This window comes from Dermacentor variabilis, chromosome 2, assembly GCF_050947875.1.
Source record: "Dermacentor variabilis isolate Ectoservices chromosome 2, ASM5094787v1, whole genome shotgun sequence".
Lineage (NCBI taxonomy): Eukaryota > Metazoa > Arthropoda > Arachnida > Ixodida > Ixodidae > Dermacentor > Dermacentor variabilis.
The window spans coordinates 20596058-20614819 of NC_134569.1; the positions used below are offsets into that span (position 1 = coordinate 20596058).

Below are 18762 nucleotides of genomic sequence, written 5' to 3' on the forward strand. Positions count from 1 at the left end.
CTCGTTGAATTTAATTTCCGTTACTTTCCACTTATTTCCACTTTAATTTCCATTAATTTATCGTTTCTTCATTCCATTTGTTAAGCACAAGTAATTTCCCCTGTGTTGTCCTTGGTGTCAGTGTTTGTTGGCTTCTCATGATATGACTAATAAAAATCGGGTCCCTCGGTTAACCCCCTTTCTTCTCGTTTATTTATATATATATATATATATATATATATACATATATATATATATATATATATATATATATATATATCGATCGTCTTGCTCAAGGTTGCGATTAATATGCCCCACAGCCTCAATGATGCGGCCCTAACAGCGTAAGAAGCCTCCGTACGTGGTAGCGATCGTGATTGTGCCTATACAGTGGCTTAACTCACTGCAGTTTGAAGCGCTGGAGAAACTAAAATAGAGAAACAAAAAGAACTGCGTCACATTCGTTTCACGAACCTGGACTGTTCTGAGACCAGAAATTTCGTACAAAGATATATATATATATATATATATATATATATATATATATATATATATATATATATATATATATATATATATATATATATTCATCGTATCTGATTAGAAGTGGAGTATACAGGTATATAGGTTTTTGTACCGTATACGTCGTTGAGATACGCCTCGTTGCATGTGCGGCCATTCATGGGAGGACGTAGAACACGCTCTAAGTTTGAAAAGATGTGGCTTTGAGGGAATCGTTGACGACCCTCGATTATCGTCCTATCAGCATAGAAAGGTTGCTTGGGCCATGGAATAACGCATCATTACAGCGATCAGCTCGGAACGCTTTAAGAACCTTCCTTACCGAGTTATATTGTATCTATGTATTAACAATTTTGTATGTCGCTGTGTGTTATTGTTATGTGGCAATACTTTGTGTGAGTGATAGGTTGATTAGTGTACAGTTTTCTTTTATATATTGACTGTTGTTGTTTAGACATGTTTAAGAAATGTGCTTAATTGACGGACCGTTATATTGTCCACCTTTGCTCATACACAATCTATTGTTTGCGGAGAAACCGGCGACACAACAGTTGCCAACATCTCAAATGCCGTCAGAATAAATCACGCGCTTAGAGACAGAAACGGAGCGCGTGTGCACAATCAATGCTGAGTTCACAGCACAAGATAACCCTTAACACTTGTCAGTGATGGAGCCGCTCGTGCAAGTTTGTTGCCCGCAAAAATTGCAACAATGCATTTGTAGCCCTCTTCTGCGACGGCTTGTGACGTCGGTATTCTGAATTCATTTGTTCTGACAATAGTCTGTCGTCGATATGGGCTAGTGCAGTCGCGAGCGATTGTCTCTGAATACACCGTATCGACTACAGTCGCACGAAACGTGCTCAAGTGCCTCCTGGAGACCACAGCCATCACAGGCAGCGTTGTCAGCCACTCCAATACGGAAGGCGAAATGTTTTGTAAGAGCTATTCCTAGCCATAGTCGACAAAGCAGAATAGCACTGCGTCGGCGGGTCCTGGTGGGATGCAAAGGCCGAGCGAAAAGTCCAGGAGGTGCAGTCGATTGTTTTGAAAACTTCGCGCGTGCCTCATGCAGAACGTGATGTCTTGTGTCAGCACGCAAAGTACAACTGCGTCTAAGCGTGACTGTATCAGTTTGTTCAAGAGAGAGAGAAAAAAAAAGAAAGAAGAAGGCAGGGATGTTAACCAGTCAAGATTCCGGTTGGCTGCCTTACGCTGGGAAAAGGGATAAAGGGAATAAGAAAGAAAGAGAGAAGTAGAAGGACAGCACTTCGGAGTCAAAGGCGCTCGCACAAGCCAGACGTTTTCAGAAACCCCAAAAGTTCTTTCACTGCCTTTTGAGCCGATTATCGGTGGGGACGGTGTTCTAGTACTGTCTGTTCACTCAGAGCACGATTATCTAGTTTCCTGAATGCGTTGGACATAGATTGGCTTTGTGCTCCAAATTGAGGACAGTGGCACAATAGGTGGTCAACGTTATCCTCGAAGCTGCACACATCATATGCAGGGCTGTCAGCCATTACAATTAGTGCTGAGTGAGCTTTAAGACAACTCCCAACCACAACACAGAAGAGACGCTTCGCGTCGGTGCAGTCCGGCCTAATGTCTGAGTTGCAGTGAAGGGTTTAGGCTGGTGCAGTCTGGTGCGCCTTTTATGTACGGTATTTCGCTCTGCTAAGGAGAGCGTGCGTCCTAAAATGCGAAGTTGTGCCGCAGCGTTTGTCCTTGAGAGAGGAATCTGGACACAGCGGTCTTCTTGGTTTGATGTCCGAGCTGCCTTATCTGCGTCATCATTTTCTATGATAAAGCAATGACCTGGTATCCACTGAAAAGAGATATCATGGCCTTTTTCTCTGAAGTGATGGATAAGTTCCGCGATTTCGCACGTCAGTTGATCGTGAGTTCCATATCGGAAAAACGACTGTATACATTGTAAGACTGCCCTTGAATGCAGTTTGATGCTATTCGTATTGATCACATCAACTGCACCGCGGAGAACCGCGAGCTCTGCAGCAGCATACGTAGTGGTATGGGAAGTCTTGAACTGTTTAGTTATAGCGCTTGTAGGCATTAATTCAGTGCCACCGGAGCTGGTTAATGTAGTTGAGCCATCAGTACTGACGTGCCTGTGGTGGCTGTATTTCACGTACAAGAGGAGTAAACTGAACTCCTTGAGTGCGGACCACGGTGAGTCCCAGTTTTTCCGAAGTTCTGGGATTGTGAGGTTTACTTGAGCACGGCTCACCCACCATGGAGGAATCGAAGGGTTTGCCGCAGGTACGTACACTGACATAACAGAGGCGCGGTTCGTCAAGACAGTTGCACTGAATGCCGCGTGAGCCCTTTCTAGTAGGAGACTTGCGAGGTAGCGGGTAGAGGTCCGGGCGAAGTGTCTTATGTGCACACGCACTGTTTCAATGGTGATGTGCGTTCAGACAGTGTAATCTTGAGCGACTGCAACAACTTGTGTCGTTGATGCGCTCCGCGGTAGACCGAGGCACATCCTGACGGCTTTGGCTTGGATGCCTTGGATTGTATTCGGGTTAGTTCTGCAGGTGATGGAGATGACCGGTAGGATACAGCCGGAATCCTATAAAGAGAGCCCTGTACAGTTGTAGCATAGAGTGTGTTCACACTCCCCTGGTCTTTCCTTCTAGGGACTTAAACATATGGAAAATTCCCCTCAGACGTTTTTCACATAATTCACACGATGGTTCCAGGGGAGTCTTCTGTCAACAGCCACCCCAAAAGTATGCGTAGAGCTAATTACTCCGCGCAGTGAAAGACGACAAAACAAACGAACAATTATTTCTTGTAAGCATAGTTATGGGTAATAAATGACTTTACTGCTTGCAGGTCAGGGCTTGCCTTTATCAAAACTTACTAGCAATTTACTGTCGATTTAGTAACGATTTCAAAGTTATTATTAGGTAAAGCAGTCGGCCAGTGACGAAAGTTACTCGCGATCGAAACGTCTATGTGAAATCAACCACTAACACGTTTCATGAATATGAGAAATGCACAAATGTTCGCGTTAAGAAACCGCTGAACTAATTTCAACTGAAATACGTTAGAAATCTTGAGTAAGTTACAAATTTGCAATTTTAATATTCAATTATTGATAATTCTGATACCGAAACACCGTACTGTTTACCAAATACCTCCATAACACATTCACATACAGCTGTCCAGTCAGACTTATCCGTTTGCAGACCATTTCAAGGGGACGAATTTGATGCGTCGATGATTATTATATAACAAACCGGCATTTCGTGTCTGCAGCATTTGTGTAAAGTCATTGGCCGAGACAAAAATACATTAAAGCTGTAATCCAACTTGCTGTTCTTTTTTTTCGTTCTAAGCTATCTATCTGTAGCAATTTTTTTTTTTTACTGCGATAGTTGCCTTTGTAACGAAGTTACGGTACTGACAACTTGCAATGTTTTTGAAATCTCGTTTATTCATTGTTAAGTTTTTATAAATATACTGAGTGCCTAAATCAAGGCTCTCCTATAATCATTGGTGATCAGAACTAGACACATTCTATACAGCATAAAAAATCATTGAAATTGATGGAGCTGTTCCCTAATTAGAGCATTCCTGCATCTCACGAGTGCTTGAAATGGCCAGGAAATAAAGGTAATGCTTCCTTTTGAGGCCACGCACCTTGGCTAAAATGTATTAAGTCATAGCTTGCTAGATGCACAGTATGTGAACGTAGAACGAAACCGGCAAACGTTGGAATTACACAACATGTTTAAGAAGCCTTACAAAAAAAGAGTAACAAGACAAGATTACAATGTGAGGCTCGACCATGGAACTCAGGTGACATCACGTACTGTTTCCTGCGCGGGTTTTCAAAAGAACGGTTTTATTGAGTGTAAGTCACATAGCTTCTTCATGTCTCACTCGTAAGATGATCATGCTAGCTTGACTGCACCTTCATATTAACACTCTTTTGTTCTATTTTATTTTCAGTTCAAGATGGCCAGACAACACTTGCAAACTAGTTCCTTTTACTGCTTAATTCTCTCAAGCTTATCAGCGAAATATTATAACACACCTTTCCCATTCGTTTTAAAGACCTGCGAACAGGCGTTAGTTACGTGATATTTAGAGGTTAACGCGAAGTTAAACAGTTTCTCACAAATCCCAAATGTTTGAGCTATAGGAGAAAATGCTTAAAATCGAAGCTCTCTGAGAATCACAGTTACTTTCCATAATAGTGTTTGACAAGCAAGAGGAAAAATAGTAATAAAAGAACACCATCACTTTTACCTTGATTTTTGTTCAGACAAGCAAATTTAGAGACATTGATGGCCATTTACGATGTTCATTGGAATCAGGGCCGCGCTATAAATTACAAACAATGAAAGTTGTGAATACCATCCCTGCTAGAAAAAGTGAAACGGGGACGGAGTTCTTTCTTACTTTTGCGGTCGTATAAGTGTAGGTCGTATATAATACCGAGTACAGCGCCGCCAAACTTTTACACCCCCACGTGCCAAGCGCATGTTTTGAGCAGTATTATTAAATGCTTCAAAAAATTGAGAGCAGTATGCAATTTACTCCCAGTAATGTGATCAACTTCGCTCGTGGTGTGCACCGCCTGAATTATCAGCTCGTCGTCGCGCACCAACAGACGTGATGTGCGTTCCTTGAGCGAGCTGCTTGTTCACGCAGAATCAATTACCACACCTTGGGGTGATCGATTCACAAGACACTGTGTTCGCAAGCGTAGAGGGGCTTAATTGCGAGAGGCGATAAGCGCTGTGTCATAGAAGCACCAGCACCAACGGCACGAGGGCAGAGTGTACGACATCGAAGCCCGAGGCTGCGACGGGAATTCGTTCGAGACTGTTACGAAAATACGTTCCCAATTTCTGTCGCCGCGATGGTGATTACACGCAGCGAACGACGTGCACTCGGCCTATACTGCAGCAACAGTTCATCAAGCAGCGGAAGGCAAGAGGCGACGACACGCCTAATTCTGTACACGGCCGTGGAAACTCCGGCTGCAGCTAATGTGTCTCTTCCAGCATACGTGCACGAGACTTCCAGCATGAGGCAATACTCATTCCGAGACTTGCTTTCAGCTGCCGCATTGAGCTTCGGTGCCCTTCCGACGGCATCCATAACCGCTTAATAGCCACGACGCAGGGGCGTTTCACCGACTGTAGCGGAGCATTGCCGCTCGAGGGTGGGTGGGAAGATTACTACTACCGCGGCTGAACGCGCTTCGCAGAACGCGCAGCTCAAATAGTCGGCAATAACGGCATCCAAGCTAATAAGTCCATTATTCGTCGGCGCAACGGTCGGAGGCGTTCCCTCGGGGAAGGCATGCAGGGACCGATATAGAGACCGTTCGTAACTATAAGTATATAAAGAAAAAAGAAATCGTCCGTTGCTATCCAATCATGACAAGTGCTGCACGCTTTCCGGAATGCCCTTCGGGTTAATGGACCGTGAGAAGTCACGCATGCGATCGTAAATTCCTTCTCGCGCCTTCATTAATTACTTCTTATGAGCACGCATCGGCCGCCATTTGATTTAGGTTTCAGCGGCCGTGCTTGGCGCACATAGAAACCGGCTGGCACGCAAAGCGGAGTCGAAGCAATAAATGTTTGTCGAAATAGTAGAAGCACACAACGTAATTCACGGGATTCACGAGGCGCCCTGCAGCTGCGTGGCAGGCAATCTGTGTAAGCTCATTTCCCTCCCCCTCCCTATTCCCCTCTTCCCTTCCCTCCATCATGTTAGCAGGTCCTCGGCCACCGTGGTGTTTATTAAAATACCCCGCAAAACATTAGCTATCTTCTCATCATATGATTCGCACTTTTGAGCCCTTTGTCTTTTGACCTCCTTTTAACGATCACCGATCATCGAAATGACAGAGCTGACAAAGAGAAATTTATGACTAAGTTTCTGCTAGCGGGCTCTTTCAGCTGAATAAAATTGTTAAGGAGTGACACGTTAAGTACATCAAGGTTGTTTTTTTTTTCTTTCTCTCGTGAAAAAGGGTGCAACAACAGTATTTCTATGCGGGGCGCGTCAGAGGTGTCAGAGGTTCTCTAGCTACAGGTTGCCATAACCACACCCCACGCCGCGTCATCACGCGCACTTGCAAGTCGGAGCTCGCCAATCGGCATTGAATGGTCCACCGATTCCAACGTGCCTGTCAGGACAGCAGCTATTGGTCGCAGGCTATGCAGGGTTCCAACGTGCTATAAATATCACTGCATAAGCACGAAATTTGATTCTGTCTCCCGAGGAAACTGCAGCTCAGTCTTGTTGGGAAGAAAATGCATCAGCGGAAGGAAATCGGAAGCTCGACGCACGCACTGTGTCATTTGCAGCGCTCAGTCGGCACGATGATTCGCAGGCACAAACGAAGCCCGTGGCTGACGCCTCTCCGCTATGCATAAACATCCAGCATGACTAAAAAAAAAAAAAGAAAAGACGTGGCGACTAAAAAAAAAAAAGAAAAGACGTGGCGCGCATGAAAATAGTTGCAGCGTTTTTGTTACACCAGTTCAGTACGAGTACAACAAAAAGGCTTTGATATAATTTTGGACAGACAGGTTTAGCTGAGGGATCGGTTCGAAGCACGTGCGTCCTGTTACTCAATATATTCCCCTGTATGTAGGCTGCGGCGGTGTTATGATCGAGCGCTTAATGAAAAGTATCACTCAACATAAAAATTCAAAAATAATAAAAAAGTGGTCGGTAATGTGGCGTCACACTTAAGCACGACCTAGTAGTTCTGCGGAAACCCGCAAGGTGGAGAGAAGTAATGAATAAAGGGAAAATGGTGGATGTATGATTTTCCCTTTATTCACTTAAGCCTAAGAGTGGAAAACAACGACTCAATTTAGTTCGAACTTATGCACACTCACTAAAACGTTGAACGATAAAAAAAATTCACAGCACGCAATCTCCTCTTCGCAATGCCTGGAGAAGGCCCCGGTCCAAACAAAAGGTCCCTCAAGAAAGCGTACAGTACTCCCAGTTGTTCAACTCTCAACATACAATTGTCGCCTTCGCTGGGAATTAAGCGGACAAGTTAACAACAGCATACTTCCTCATCTGGTTCACCACGAGCATACGATGATGATTCAGCGTGTCCTATTTTATGTCGCAGTGGTTGGTGAAGACCTAGAATTATTATTATTATTATTATTATTATTATTATTATTATTATTAAATACGAATGCAATGTCGCGCTTGTTTATCAATAAACTATTTACTTTTCTGGAGCAAACGCGCTGTCCGAATTTGGTGACGTCACGAGGAGCCAGCGCGGGAGATTCAAGCGCACCTTTGGTTTTCGCTACTTAATTGGCTGGCCACAAAAAAAGCCGTTTCTGCCCATTCTAGGGGAGTATTTCAACCAAATTTAGCTTAACTGAATACTTGTTAGCTGTCTTCTTAAACCCACCGTCCTGGCAACCAGGAATATATATACGGTATAGCCAGAAGAATAAGAGCCGACACGAGCGACGCACGCCAAACGAGTATCTGTTTCCCGCAATGTACGTGGGATCGAAGATTGCGCGCAACCTCGTGCTGCGTCATTCATTTTGCTTAGCCCACTGTTCGCTGGAATGCGTCGGGAAAACAGAATCCGCGCCGCGTGAGATGTGCCAGCTGCGGCCACAACAGCGACACGTTATCGCCGACGGAGTGGAGTCGAGGATGTTATATATAGCGCCCGCAGCAGGCCGGGCAGCGCGCGCGCTTTGTCGCCGGCAGCGCGGGACCCTCGGCCCACAGGACATGCGGGCTCGTCGCGCGAGAAGCCCCTCGCGTCAGGGCGTGACAGATGCGACGGCCTATTTTGTGAGCGCCTTCGCATAGCAGGCGACAGGCGTAAACAAGTAGCCGGCCAGATCGCACGCACACTCGACCACTCTCGCGCGTACCGCGGACGTCGCGTGTAAAAAATTATACTCTCATTATTGTTTATGGCTTTGGAACACTATACGACTAGCTGCTTCACGCCACCGGTCACGTGCTGCCCTCGAGTGGCATTATAATTAAGCGCAGTTAATGCTCGCTTACCGCGGTCACATTGTGCAGCCGCTTGAATGAGGACAGCGCGATCGCTGGATTAAAACATCACACGCACGATTGAAACGTTAGCTTCCTCTAGCGAGCTTCCACGCAATACAATTATAATGACAGGCTGGGAGATGGATCGATATGCGGCGCAGTTTCCTCGAGCACAAATGTGAGGCGGCAGCAATTCTTTTATAGTTGCGCGCGCCGTAGATACCCTCAGGCATTCTTACCGGGCGGAGTGAGCTTGGTTTGTTCTGGTTACGGAGCGCACGATTAATCTGTATTTCTTTTTTCTGGTAACCCTATACATGCTGCTGCGAATACAGCGTCAGTTGAATCGCTTCGCCTGCACATTTTTCGGCGCCTATGTTTGTTGAATGAAACGGCACATAATTAAATTAATACCGCGTTCATTATTTCAAATCAGGCTGCCTCTGTGGAAAGAGGTGGGCGTGGGAGCGAAGGAGAGAGGAGGGACAGCGTGGGAGTCAGCAGCCGATCCCGAGGATGTCATCGAGAACTCCTCTCAAAGAGCTGAGTCAACAGCCTAGTCAAATCATAAGCATAGCAGCACTCTGTCCTTAAGGATAGTCAAAGGGGAAACTTATGACGAGCAGCTAGACACAAACTCCACACAAAAGAGCGATCGAGGTTCTTTCGTGTCTATTCTGTGCAACCTATTCAGTATTAAGAAAACTATATTTTTAGGAGTTCCAATAGGCCGCCCTCAGAGACGGTAGATGCGTGACATACCAGCAATGATGAAAACGAATAAGCACGGAAGTGGGCGCAGCCTAAAGTTATATTACCGCACCGGCTCCCCGTGACGTCACCGTTTATGGCAGTGTCTGCTCGGCGTTGATTACATGCTTAGAAAGAAAGAGAAAAAGCTACCTTATATACGAAAGTATAAACATGGACTCATGCAACCACTCTTGTAGGCTCTTCTTGTACACACGTGAAAATGCCGTGAAATTCCTTACGCCAAACCGATGTCATAGACACCGCATTTTGAACGCGCAGGTCAAGATTGAAAGAGCGTCGCCTTCATTTTCTCCACCATACGCGCCGCAGTAGCTCAGCCCATCGCGCTGCTATGGGCAGGGTCGCGGGTTCGATTCCGATGAGCGCAGAATGCAAAAACTATGGCACGACAGGATCACCAGACGGTCGAAAATAAATCCGGGGGCACCCGCCTGCGGCGCGTCCCATACAACCCGCGCTGCGCAGGTTGGGGGCGATTACGCAGTGTAAGAGTTGAGGAGGACGTCGGGTTGAAAACTCTTGGGAGGTTTATTTACATTATATACAGTGAGAGTCAATTAACAGTCGTAGAGTCATTACAGGCCGGCAGCAACTCGGACGCTGCGGCCTGCGGCAAGAAGCTCGAAAGACAAGAATCAAGGAATGCTCTAGGAATGCTCCTCTGCTGCTCCCGGTCTCCGTCTTTTAAGCCCTTCGGTGTCTCGAAGACACGTCACGTTCGGCCAATGGTAGGCGCCCGTGCGATGGAGTCACACCCGGAGAAGAGAGTCGCTGCTTGGTACCCCTGCGGTCTTGCCTTGCTGACTTGCAATGCGCCGTCACAATGGATGGATGGGGGCGACGCCGCCAGGTTTTCACGGCGCATTACAGCCGTCGTGCTTCGGGACCCACTTTAGCCGCAACAGTGCCAGGCTCTCGCTTCACTTTCGGGAAGAGTCAAGCAGCGAATAGCTCCACCGGCGGCACACGAAGTGGGGGCCGCCAACTTGTTTGCACGTGCCGCGCCTCAGGAATGTGGTATCCGTGTTTCTGCGCTCCTTAATTAGCTGTGGCGCGATTCGATGTGGTCTGGTGAACTCGAAGTAGGCTAAGGAAACGGTCCCGTATCTAACAGCAGCCTCACAGCCGTCCTCTTACGGAAAACAAAATTCTTGGACCTCGGCCCCAGACGACATGAGCGCGAGCGTTTACTATTTTACTATTATTATTATTATTATTATTATTATTATTATTATTATTATTATTATTATTATAGCATCGGGAGTGAATGAAAAACTGTAGTCGTTCTCATTTGCCTTCTTCGTGTCTGTGCGGACATATTCGCGTCATATCCTCTCTTCTTTCCTCCTCACCCACCTCTCTATATATTGTTTCCCTCAGTGCACAGCAGCCATCAGAAAAGTTACTCTGCTTAACACCTCTGCCATTCATCTTTTATTTTAAATCTCTATCGGGACTAGAAACGCCACATCTTAATTTACTCCACTAATTATCTGTCTTTTCCCTTCAAATAAACGAATGGAACATTTTAGGAGACCTATCTGTCAGTATAAAACGACTTACTGTTTCGCTTGAGTGTCTGTTCAAATGTTTTACGGCAGGCAGTCTGACGTAACATACACTTCGGCCACTAAATTCCTGCGTATCCAAAAGCGAAACGGTAGACTGCATCGGCTGCAATAATGCGCATTTCAGTAACTTGTCAGAACTGTACAAATAATGTGCGTACTATGCTCTTCCACATCATTTTCTGTGCTACTGCAATTTAATTTTGTTATAGTAATGACTCAGTTAACCATCGACAGAGCTCAGCATCCAGTCCAAATACATAGCTGATTTCAAGCACAAGCCAACCAGGAAAGCTCACAAGGTGCGTGCGCCGATTTGCGACACCGATAATTACAGCGAGCGATCGATAGTTGCACCGAACTACGAAATCTGGTAAAAGCACGTCAACCTTTTGCGTGCAATCGGCCCGTCGGCGGTTGTCCAAGTAGCCTTCCTTTAGTTATGGCACGTTCGCGCAGTCTTACTGACGGTACGGGTTTCTCTCTCTCTCTCTCTCTTCTTTTCTTTTCGGCGTAATTTGTTGGCACTCTGGAACAACTGCACCTCCCAGTCCTTCGAAGCAATACAAGCACCAACTCTCGCAAAAAAAATGTGGCGCACCCTATTCCGGATCAGCAGTGGGCGACCGGTCGTGGGGGACCGACGACACACTGCAGGCGCAGCGTGAGCCCGGTGGTCATCATTGAAGCCGGGTAACTGATGATGTCTAACGGCGCGGGCGCGCTGCCAGCACAGTTCGAAGAGCAGCAGCGCGCATCGGGACTCTGCCGCTCCTGGAAAGATGTTTTGCTCCACACTCTGTTTGTTTATATATCCTGGCCAATGACGCAAGTTAGAGCTGCGGCCTCCCCCTTAAGTCACCCAGCTGATGCAATCACCGATGCCAATTGGGGAGCATTACTCGTGGCCGCACCATAAACATGTCAACGCCTCGTAATAAAAATTTCAATGTTCCAAGAACACTAACTATAGTATGTAAGTTCGCATGCCACGATCGAAAAACGAAGGACCCCTTGAGCGAAATGCTCTTATATATAGAAGATTATCGTCGGTTTGTATATATCGCAGAGGGAACGACCCGAAAAGATCGACAAGACGACACTCACAGCGTTCTGTGTGTCGTCTTGTCCTTCGTTTTCATGGTCGTCGCCTCCGCGTTATACAACCCAATGGTCACGAACCAGCAAGCCCAAATTTCCACTATCTAAGACATCAATTGATCTCGTATACTATTGGCACAGGTGGAAAACAGGAGAAAAAATACGACACTCTGGCCAGCGCCCTAATTGCGTGAAGGAATCTCGATTGATTACAAGTCCCACTTCTGTATTCCTTAGATTTGTACCCCCAATTTTCAAGAAACAGAGAGAGAGAGAGAACTAGCGACACTCAGCGCGTCCTATCGCAGAAAGGTTTTGATAGGTTCAACTGACTCTCTAGAAACTGCTTATTTGAACAAATGAAATTGATGATGAATAGAATGCAGACACCGATCAGTGGTGGTCACTCCGCGGCTAAGTCGAATATTCCAAGGTTTCTCTAGAATCAAGGGTAGGAATAGTTTGGACGATTCGCAGAACAGCACAAGGCACGTTTTTGTGGATGGTTCCCGGTGACACCTACGGCACCCCACGAGTCTTTGAAGCTCAAAGAGAAGGTTTTGACACGCACCGACCCAAAGCCGAGGCCCTGTTCCTCGCGTCCAAGCCTTAACCACAACAGGCGCCCTAGTAGCTTCGCCACGGCTGATCAGCGAGTTCGAGCCGAAGAAAAACAAGGGGGCCGCTTAAACAAGAAACCGCTGCGGCGAAGCCCCAATACCACATTTGCCAAGACCAACAGGCACAGTCGGTGCCACCCAAAATAGCGGCTCACGAGCGTTGTGCATACGGCGTAGCGCTCAAGGACTCCGAAAACGGCGTAATAGGCTGACTCAAGCGGTTATGCACTCAGCAACCGTGGGCGTCTCTCAACTGACGATGCCCTCAGCCCGCAGCGGATGCCTTGTTGATGGTCCGATACGGGTGCGTGGCCTAGTAACGCGAGACCTCTCGTCTTTCGCCACGCAACTGTGGCAGAACATTTACAAGAGGGGTCAGCGAGTATAAAGAAACAACAGGGTAACGACCGGTTGTGCCTGGCCGCGCTGAACTTACATATATGCTACAGGCAAAAGAACACCAGTGGCATAGCCGCATGATCAGCATAGCGCTAGCTCGCGATGAGAAGTGCGCAGCGATGCGCATATCACGTTCGGAGAAGCCTCGCTGAACGCTTCTCTAAAAGAGGTGCATAATTTCATCCCGGCTGTTGCGCGTGTTTTCCAACTCCCGCATTTCTTGCTTTTACAGGCCCTTGATTCATCCGGATAGCAGCAGCGCTCACGAGCTACACAGCGCGCGTGTTGCTGTCACGAGTCAGCGAACACGTATCGACGAAAGCGCTGCAGCAACCAGTGGTGGGTCGAACAGGACCCACGCCCCCATCGTGGCTTCCTGCCGATTAAACGCCGCAGAAACCCACGTTACCTCTACAGCAGCGGCTACGTGACGTGTTCCACCCTGTCGAAGACGCGACGAAGAAAGCAAGAGAGTCGAAATGAAAAGAGAGAAGGAAAAAAACGGCAGAAACGACGAGAGGCAAGGTCTCCCCCTTCTTACCGCGGCCTCGTAGTACGCTCACGGAATTCAGAGCAGCTCCGCGTCGTCGTCCGACACACAGTGACACAAGACACCGCCGACGCCGTGTGCCGCCATCGCGGCGATGGCGCCCAGGGAAGAGGGAACCAGTGACAGCGCACATCACAGGGCGCCGAGGAGGAAGCGGAAGCGATGAACGCATAAACAGGGAGTCCCCCTCGGATATACCGAAATAATAAAGAGGCGAAGGACACAGAAGACAGGGGAGGACGCAGCAGTCAGCGCGAGTGCTCGGCGGCGCAGCCGAGCCGCAAGGAAGAACGACCCAGTATGTGCGTGTGAGCGATCCCGTCGTCGGCGTGGCTGACGGTGACGGCCGCTGACGTCTCGCACGCGTGACGAATGGAGCCCGCGGCAGATGACTCGCGCGGTGTAGTCTCATATGTGACGCGATCTTCCTCTCCCGTGCGCGGCCGCTTGGAGGTCGTCGTGCAGAGAACACCACCTCTCTACTTCGGAATTGAGCAGCAGAAGTGTCCTTTGTAGTTTTGAGAGCCCTAACCTAAAGTACGCACCGGCTAGAAACGTCGCTCGGCTGAGGTTAGTCAGTGGGTATCATTAACGCTTCCAGGCGGTTCCTGTTGAGCTATAATTTCGTCAACATTCAGCGTCTAACAGAATGCACTGCAGTAAAGTGGTGTTTCTTAAGCAAGTTCTTATCGCAGAAGCCATCCAGGAGCGTCGGTGGAGCGCATTGACTAATTTAGCCGAAGTGTAGCATTGACTTCCATTCGGCGCGCAGACTCGGTGAAGCGAGAATGGGTGCAGCACAGATCACTACTCCGCGAACATGAGATTTCCAAAGCTCACACCAAAGGGGTGCATTTCCCATATATCGTAAATACTGTCTATTGAAGGGTTCAGACAGTTTCTATTTCACGTTACGGTGTAATTAAAATAGCAAATGTCCTAAACGTATTGAAATGTCTCCATTTTCCCTTATTTTTGTACAGTACGATAGTCTAAATAAGAAAGCTGCTCCTAACATACTTTTTTCTTTAAATCTTTCCTTTTAGCTTCAATAAATATTGCAGAAATAAGTTCGCCGCATGCCTATAGGGAGAGCGTTTCTGCGTTTCATGCGCGCTCATAATTAAGTGGTGTCCGAGCCACACAGCTTCCTCCGAAGATGGTATCTGTGCAGTAAATAGGCAATTGAGGCTGGGTGGATGGAGTGACGCAAGGAATAAGTGAGCATTGCATGAGCCTTAAATATATTACATCGTCGAGAAAAGCGCTCCAGCAGACATTAGGTAAATAAAAAGGTGGTGGCTACATATACACCATTAAACCCATACATATGTGCGGAAAGGTACGACAACACGGCGCACATGACCACTGTGTCACGCGTATCTGTCAGCGCAACCCGTCTTCTCACCGCCCCCTCCCCGTGCCCTCTTATCCGTTACCCGATGGCATCATTTGCACACGCAGCTGGATATCAGCAAAATGTTCAAGGAAGTGAAATGTTGTACCACTCGCTAGCGCAAGACGAAAGAAAAAAAGGTGTGATCAGCGCATCCACATCGATCAGGTGACGCATGTCGCGACAAAACGGGCGCGAACAAAAACCGCCGTACAGCTAAATTAGGTAAAATCGAACCCAGAAATTAATGTTAAACAGAGGAGTAATCGCACGGCTCACCCTAGACGTCGGCGAGCCCTGCCTCCCGCTCACGACGAACTTGAGCATCCGCGTGTGTGTGTGAGTGCACGCACCGCCGGGAAAAACCGGGCGACTCCGAGCAGCACGAAACTAGCGCACAGCACCGCGTGCGGCACCCGAGAAGAAGAGGACCGGGGCCCGGAACCCCGGCTTGGAGGGGGCGGCTCGCGCTCTCTTCGCCGCCCAAAAGGTTAAAAATACAGAGAGAGAGAGGACTCGGAAAGAAGAGATGCCCCACCAGCAAAACGCAGTGGGTAAGGGGGAAAATGAGGGAGGGGGTAGTTAAGAAGAAAAGTGCATGGGAGAGCGCAAGGCGAGAGTGCGAAACAAAGCCGTGCAGAGAAGCAAGAGCCGAGGCGCAGAGAAAAAGAACGCAGCCCCTCGGCGCGATATGGAAGAGAGCGTGAGGGTGAGGGACGGGCGCGAGTTGGAGAGACGGGGGCCGAAAAGAAATAGAGCGAGCACGGCAGAAAAGTCCCGCCGCGGTTTGGAGGCACGAACACGGGCGCCGCACTGTAATCCCACAAACGGGTCGGGGTGACGAAGGGGATATGAAGGTTGTCGAGCGCTGCTGGCGCTCCGCGCTAACGGCGCAGAGAAGAAAAAAAACGACACTGCCGGCACCGCCGTCTTTATTATTATTATTACTGGTCCGACCATTTTCCCTCCTTAGGCGAGCGAAGATATGACTGGTGCGTCTGTTCTTATCGCTCTCTATGGGAGCTGTCAGATTTCATATAAACGCGGTCGTTATATACGCGGTGATCAGATGTTTCAAAGTAGCAGTAATGTTGCACACAGAGGAAAAGCAAAGAGAGAGCGAGTGTGCTTAGGCTACGTAAGTGTACAAACAAATCCAAGACTGGAGTCAGCCATGAAAGGCTGTAACTTGGCGTCGCAGAAGATGGAAGAGAAGCGGGGCAGGCGACGAAAGGATGCGCCAGGATGTTCTGTGCCGAACACTAGCATAACGCTGCAGTATATAATCCGCATGAGGGACATGAGTAGGCTATCCGCCAGCTAGGAACAAAGATATGTGCAAGAAAGAGAGAGATAGAGCGGAGGAAGAGAAAACAAATCAGGAAGAGGGCTGCGAGATAACTTCGCGTCCAAAGGTGTTCATCTCCCGACTCGACAACCAAGAGCAGCAGTCCTTCGCCACCTTCTCCGCTCGTGCGAAAGGCAAAGAGGCCACAGCCCGAGCTTCATTCAGGCCCCGGTGGGCGAGAGAGAGGGAACAGGGTTTTCACCCTTTCCCTCTTGCGCCACTTCCTCGAGTTCCAGCCGTGTCTCCCACACAGTGTCGGCGGCGCCGGCTGTGCCCAAAATAAAAACGCGGGGTTCTCAGTCGTCAAGGGAAATCTCGACGGAAGAGGAGGGATGGTTGGAGGAGGCGCTTTTGAAGAATGCCTAAGCCAACGAGAGCAAACTATAAGAAACCAGAGGGGGAAGAAAGTGCGCAGGAATAGGCTGCAGGAATGATGAATGCAGATAAAGGGCTCTCCTCTCAGAAGGTTGGGACTGAACAAGGCGATCTCTTGCATGGAGGAAAGAGGTCGTGGTTCAGCGTTTCGCGTTGGTGAGGGCGCACGTCCGCCCCGGGGACAGCCGCGAAAGCGCAACACAGGCCCGGACGAGGAGAACGAAGGGCACGTTGCGCCGCTAATTCACCGGTGCCCGCGTTTCATTCACAGCTCGCGGCGGCCCGCCGTTCTCGCGCGCAATGCGTGCGTGCTTCACGAGGACCGCAGAAGCAACAAACTCCAAACGCGGTCAGCCCGTGCAGAGTGTGGGCCGTTCCTAGCTGTGCGAATCCCTCGCTCTTGTTAACGCGTTACTTTCGCGCTATACTACTTCGGTCATACCCAATTCCTTCGCAAAGACAGCCGTCTGACTGGCGTTATAACGTTTCTTGTTCTCTAGCTAAGCGGAGCTGTGGGGGTTTCATGATTAGCAGCCATAGTACGCGCTACCTATCCTACTTCTTTAAATATACTCTGCTATTAAGTTTGACATCCCTCTATAGATCGTAGTCTGGTTTTCATGTCTACAGGTTTGCCGGTGGGAAGGAGAGGAAACGAAGTCGGAAAAAAAAAGAAAGGAAAGTCGCATCTACGAATTTCCCGGTCACCTTTAAATAAAACGCTCAGCACCGGCATATGAGGCGATGAAACTGTATTTACACAATTTATCCTCCAAAGCATGAACGGTCAGATCACCGAGGATTTAGAACCGAATGTGGTCAAGGCAGCAAGCGACCACTTTCTCCTGTCCTCTGTTCGCATCCACCTCGACACGCAGTAGTGTTCAGGCTGCGCTTACGGCCGCGTAGCGTTATAACGAGGTCCAGCTGTTCTAGCACCTTCCAGGCCCGCTCCAAAAACGTTCGGCTTCCGTTTCCGGGTTCAATCGTATGCGGCCGGTCGCCACACATTTAATGCTGCGGGGGCTTCCCGTCGGGGCTCCAATTATAGCGCCTCTGTCAAATGCCGAAATCAGCGCGCACCCTGGTGGCGGCAGGCAGGTTGGAAAACTACCATTCGCGCTGTTGCTTTAAGCCGAGTGTTTGGATCGGACTGCTGGTACGATCTGTTGGGAACTCGGCGCTGACGCCCGTGGTTGTACCTGGGTCGCAAGCCCCAAGGGTAGCGTTGGCCTGGCGGCCTGGGGTACAACTGGAAGCATCCGAAGGTCCTGGCAAAGCATGAGTCGACTGGTAACAACGAAACAACTTGTTTATTTTAACATCGCAAAGAGTTGGTGGTCAGGTTTGACCGAAGTAGAGAGACGGGAGAGCACTTCACTCAGCAGAAGAAATCGGAGCCCTCCTTTTGGCGTCCGGGGGCAGCTGTTTTTATACTCTCGCAGTTGAGGGCAAGAAGGAACCCCTCAAAAGACGAGCACGTGAATGTACAATGGGCTAATGGTGACGCACACTGTCGTGGCGCTGCGCACGATCTCGTAGCACCCTGTCGTGGCGCTGCGCACGATCTCGTAGCACCCTGTCGTGGCGCTGCGCACGATCTCGTAGCACTCTGTCGTGGCGCTGCGCACGATCTCGTAGCACTCTGTCGTGGCGCTGCGCACGCTCTCGTAGCACCCTGTCGTGGCGCTGCCGGTCGGACACAATGACTGTAATGAGAGGCTGGTCCCTGCTTTGGCATCGCCTGTTTCGGGCCCAATAACTGGAATGAGATCCCTGCTTTGGCATCGCCTGTTTCGGGCACAATGACTGGAATGCGAGGATGATCCCTAGGCGGTCGCATCGCCGCAGACGCGCCTGGAAACACCTGGCGATGAGTGTTGCGGCGACGACGATCGGGCCAAAATGTCTGCCGCCCGCCGCAGTCGCGCCGGCAAAACCACGTGTCGCAGGCGAAACGCAACAGACCGCCCCGCCGGGGGAAGGAGATCCCGATGGACAGGGGACTGCATCCGCTGTCCGGAGGGATGTCGCTCGATGATGCTCATAACCGAAGTCGGGCGTCCCTTGACGTTTCT

The 18762-nt window shown here is 48.9% G+C and overlaps 1 protein-coding gene across 10 annotated transcripts in view; it reads right to left on the bottom strand.

Annotated features, from left to right (window-relative positions):
* The window catches only part of by (focal adhesion protein tensin), a 392943-nt gene that overhangs the window by 165336 nt on the left and 208845 nt on the right, over window positions 1–18762 (bottom strand). Inside the window, exon 1 of one of the 10 annotated variants that reach the window (XM_075679858.1) lies at window positions 15241–15382. The exons of the other annotated variants lie outside the window; for them this stretch is intronic. Within the exon in view, the coding sequence (XP_075535973.1) occupies window positions 15241–15288 (48 nt within the window). The 5' untranslated portion in view covers window positions 15289–15382. Of the gene's footprint in view, window positions 1–15240; window positions 15383–18762 lie in introns of those variants that run through there. 10 annotated transcript variants of the gene reach the window in all.